General features: G+C 43.0%; 1 protein-coding gene across 1 annotated transcript; it reads right to left on the reverse strand.

Moving 5' to 3' along the window:
* Positions 1–256: 256 nt before the first annotated feature.
* Positions 257–4,271, reverse strand: LOC101766601 (FHA domain-containing protein FHA2). Its single transcript, XM_004979191.3, has 3 exons — positions 3,531–4,271; positions 2,098–2,258; positions 257–979 (listed from the first exon to the last, which is right to left on the reverse strand). Exons 1-3 carry the CDS (start codon positions 4,096–4,098, stop codon positions 770–772), a joined length of 939 nt encoding a protein of 312 aa, XP_004979248.1. The 5' UTR covers positions 4,099–4,271; the 3' UTR covers positions 257–769.
* Positions 4,272–4,728: the final 457 nt, after the last annotated feature.

The following is a 4,728-nucleotide window of genomic DNA, read 5'->3' on the forward strand; positions in this document are numbered from 1 at the left end:
GCTTCGAGTATACGCCATCGGCATAACACAACATCAGAATGCTTAGAAAATATAAAACGCAGAAAGTAATATGACAGCATTGTACGCAGGGTTGGAGTTTTTTCCTTTTTTACAAAAAAGTGAGCCCAACCAAGATTTATGCACTGACAACTCCAATAACTAAAACACACACCTATTACCCAAATAATAGTAGGCTACGGGTTACATTCTCCAATCTCCATCCATCCATCCATCAATATCAATTGCCCCTATAATATATTGTTGATGGATACAAAATCAACACCAACTTACGAATATTTTAAATATGGATTTGCAGATGTAGTACAATCAGTATGCATGGACAGTTATGGCTAATTGTTACTTGATATTTACAAATATGTACAATTACGACTAATTGTTATTTACAAATATGGTTTTCACAAAATGAAATAACCCCTACAGTGATGGAGAGGGAGTACATTTCTGATGCCCCAACCCCATCAAAAACTTGCCATCGAAGCAGCACGGCGCCCTAAATCCTAGCCTGGACTGCAAGGGCTAGACTCCCCATTCCAGCATACAGATCACGCAATATAGCATAGCAGATAGGAAATGTTAACCTCCACATAACCGATGTATCGACCACAACATTAACAGAAAGGAAAATGAATCCTAAAGACATACCCCTCTTTACCCTCCAACTAGGTATACTGTTTACAAAAGCAGGAAAAGAGACCAAAGAAGTATACTCCAAGCTATACGACACCCTTGGAGAAGTGTCTGGAAATTCTCAAGGTTGCAGTGAGACCAAAGAGACAAACTCAGTGCTCAGCCCCCCAGCATTCCTAATGTTGATCACGAAATGCTCAGGGTACTTCCTTAGCAGCAATGCAAGTCCATGCCATGGTCTACCATCAGTTTCACTCCCTGGATAGTCTTCCGATGTCAGATATTTTCGCACCCTGCTGTGGTGCCACAAATTGCCGTACTTATCAAACATCTGCGACAACAGAAAGCTTGTTAGAAATAAACAAAAGGATATAATAGCTAAGAAAAGAAAGGCTAAAATATAAAATAGAGTGAATGACTACAGGAAATCTGATAACAACGACCTTGTGAGCCATTGGAAGTTTGAAACAATAATTGCAACAAGAAACTGTACAGCACAGAATAGGAAACAGAGAAGGGCACCAAATGGTCCTTGATCATGATCCAATAAGAAAGAGACCCACTGGTTGTGCCCAGAGCTATTAGTGCTGGAAAATAAGATAGCAGCTACCAGCTTCTAGAAGATTTTAGCAACCACATTCGCAGTAGACAATCGTCAAATACTAACTAGTCATTGACCATGGTACGGAAGCTTTCAGCATAAAATTAGTAGAAAGGTGCTGACTATGTCCAGTTTCCAGTAGAACACAGTATCTTGTTTAAAAGCTTTATTGCTTTACAGGAGAGAATGACAGCAAAGTAGAAACTACCAGCAAAATCTATATAGTAGTAGCATGATGTATTTATCAGGTGAAGATGCAAATTTGCTGAAACCAAACCTCAGGCTGCTCAAGAAACAATTCAGAAGCTTAATTATCTTGTATTTCATGATTGTTTTACAAACAAACTTCTGCCATCAGATTATTGGTTCTTAATTCACTTGGACCACAAGGTTGACTCTTATTTATCAAGAAGCTTAGATCATCATATGTAAGATTCTTTTCTCCTGGGATTGCACAGATACACTTAGCATAGACAAGAAAATGGGTGTCTGTGGGTGCCATAATTCGTCTCAAAGGAATGACAGTAAAGTGGAAGGGGTAGGCTAAGGCTGTTATGATCATGGTTTTAAATAGCAGGCTACAGTACCCCTATAGTGACCTCAGCAGCATCTATGGTAGGCTATAGCAACCTCTGCAACTGCTATAGTGGGCTATAGCGTTTTATAGCAGCGCTATTAGTGGCTAGAGAAGGCTGGCCATAAACCCAATATCCTGCTATTTAAAACACTAGTTATGGTATAAAGGTAAAGGGACTGACAGCATCCATAATAACAAGAATTTAACCAAAAAAAGAACAACAAGAAACAGTATCTGTTGACACTCATCCATGAGAAAAAAACTTTCTTACCACTTCATGAAGATTGTTCATAGAAACCCATTCCTGAGGTCCACAGAGATCAGACAATATAGTAGCAGCTGATGAGATGACATCTTTCTCCTCCAACTGAAGCAATAGTTGATCATCTGATTCCCTGTAAGCTTTTGATCCTGCAGCGTCCAACCTTCTTCCTGAAGAAAGGAACAGCTATTTGTCTTCAACATGATCAAAAATTATTAAAAAAATGTGTGTACGCGTGATTCCATGGAAAAAACATGCAATTCTACTGAAAGTGCTGAACAAGAAGTTAAGTACTAATAATACAGTATCTAAAGCAAATACTAGAATCTAAACAGTTCATGATACTTCAAATGTATTATGTGCTTATTTATCTATACTGAAATGTTTTGCACTGCAGGCAACAGAAAGCTATATATATTTGCCTTATAACAATATTTCAATCTTCCAAATCAAACATAGCTCTCAATCCAGGTCCTATTTCAAATTAAAACAAGGTGATGGGGGAATGTGTGCACGAGCTATCCTGTCAGCAATCAGTTTTCCTAGCATCAGCCTTCGGGGGTGGTGGGGGGGGGGGGGGGGTTAAATCATATTTAAGATTGGTATCTAATCTATTTTTCCTGGCAGCAATAACTGCCATAATGTGGCATTATTGAGGCTCACAAAAAAAAACCACAATCCAAAGATACTGGCAATGTAGGATAATACCACACACAAAATGGAGTGATAAAAAGATCTGGACACATGCCCCGAAATGCATACTACATTTGTTTGCAATAAGGTGTAAATTTTCATGACAACAAAGAACTCCAAATCCGGCAGGAACAATAATTCTAGCACCAAAAGATACCAATGCCAGTAGTCACCTCCAACTATTGTTGCAAAATAAACCTATGACCAGCTAGAAATAACAATACAGGATGACAGACGGTCATCAACAAAACTCAAAAGCAATACTGAACTATTGCACATTCATTCTACCCTTTTCTCCCCTTATCTCTTGCACATCCAACAGGACAAGAACAACATCTCAACCATGAATTTCACATTGCCACCCATTCAACAAACAAGATATAATGCTATTACTGTGCCATCCACTCTCTTCATCCAATTGGCAGGCACAGGTGCAGTAACTAGACCCAGCAATCACCGACTAATCAGTAGCAATAGGTACATGACAATGCAAAGACATTAAAGCGACGAAGCGCTATTGCCACCAAATTCAGTCATGTCTCCTATGATGTACCATCCATTTCATTTAATTGAAATATGCAGGAAGAATTACGGCAAAAGCATGACATATGGCCTCATTTCCAATAAGTTTATCAATCAAATGAACAGTATAAAACAATCCCAATTCCCAAACAGTGATTCATTGTATAATCAAATAAGTAGCAATTCTTCACATCCAACAAAGATCAAGAGATGTAAGAATTCAATACCGTTATTCCCGTTCCTCAGATGCGTTGCCGCCGCCACGGCCTCTCCGTCTTCCTCCCCTTCATCCTCGTCGTCATCAGATGGAGGCGGCGGGATGGCGCGCGGGACGGCGGAGGCGCGTCGCGCGGTGCTGGTGCCGAAGACGGAGCGGGTCGGGAGGAGGAAGTAGAACTTGGCTTCCCCCATCTGGAGGAGGTCCTGCGAGTCCAGCTTGACGTGGGGCGAGCCGGGGAGGTGGTGCACGCCCTCGACGAGGCAGCCGTTCTTGCCGAGCACCTCGAGCGCGAAGCGGCGGCGCGGGAAGTCGTAGAAGATGCGCGCGTGGCGGCGGGAGACGTTCATGCCGCCGCCGAGCGCGCCGAGGTCCACGTCCACGCCATCGTCGGCCTCCACCACCGGCGGGGCCGCGGGGTCCTTGCTACTGCGGCGGCTGTGGCGGCCGAGGATGATGGAGTAGGTCTGCATGTAGTACTCAAAGCACTCGCCCTGCAGCTTCGCGAACCCCACCTCAAACTCCGCCGACGCCGGCGCCGCGGCGGCGGCGGCGGCGGGGCGGCGCGGGTTCCCCATGTGGGTGCGAGGGGTGTGTGAATTGGACCGTTTGATGGGGATTAGGGCAGGGCAGAGGGGTCCCACCGGCGGATTGCACCACGGAGACTAGTACCCCGCCGGCGGCGAGAGAGGAGGGTATATCCGTTGAGCCTAGGGCTAAAACCTTGGCGGCGAAAATTAGCTATGTTGGGCTACATCCTGAAATAAAATCCGGCCCATATAAGATTGCATACTAGCAGCGTCGTCGGGTGGTGTAGAAATTTTGGCTCTTTTTCTTGCGAGGAGCATTTGTTGAATTGATCTTTTTGTTACCAATTTCTTGTGAACATTTGTTTCGTTGGTGAATATTTATCTAGTCAGGGTTTTAATGGAAAATTCATTTAGGTTTGCATAATTTTGGTAGGAATGTTGTTGCACTATACTTTTGGATGAGTTGTGAAATCACGAATGTATACTTCCATGAGGCTGCTCCAAGGAGCGGATTTATTCATAAGAAAATGGGTAAGGACTTCATGTGTTTCTTTATTATGTTGGGTTTGGTTTTGTAGAATATTAGGCTATTATGGCCAACTACATTACATCTACTACAAGAAGAGGGATGGTGTAAGTAGGGGGTGTGCAATCTTATTCATATAGAGAATGATTTTG

This window comes from Setaria italica, chromosome VIII (assembly GCF_000263155.2).
Source record: "Setaria italica strain Yugu1 chromosome VIII, Setaria_italica_v2.0, whole genome shotgun sequence".
NCBI classification, from domain to species: Eukaryota; Viridiplantae; Streptophyta; class Magnoliopsida; order Poales; family Poaceae; genus Setaria; species Setaria italica.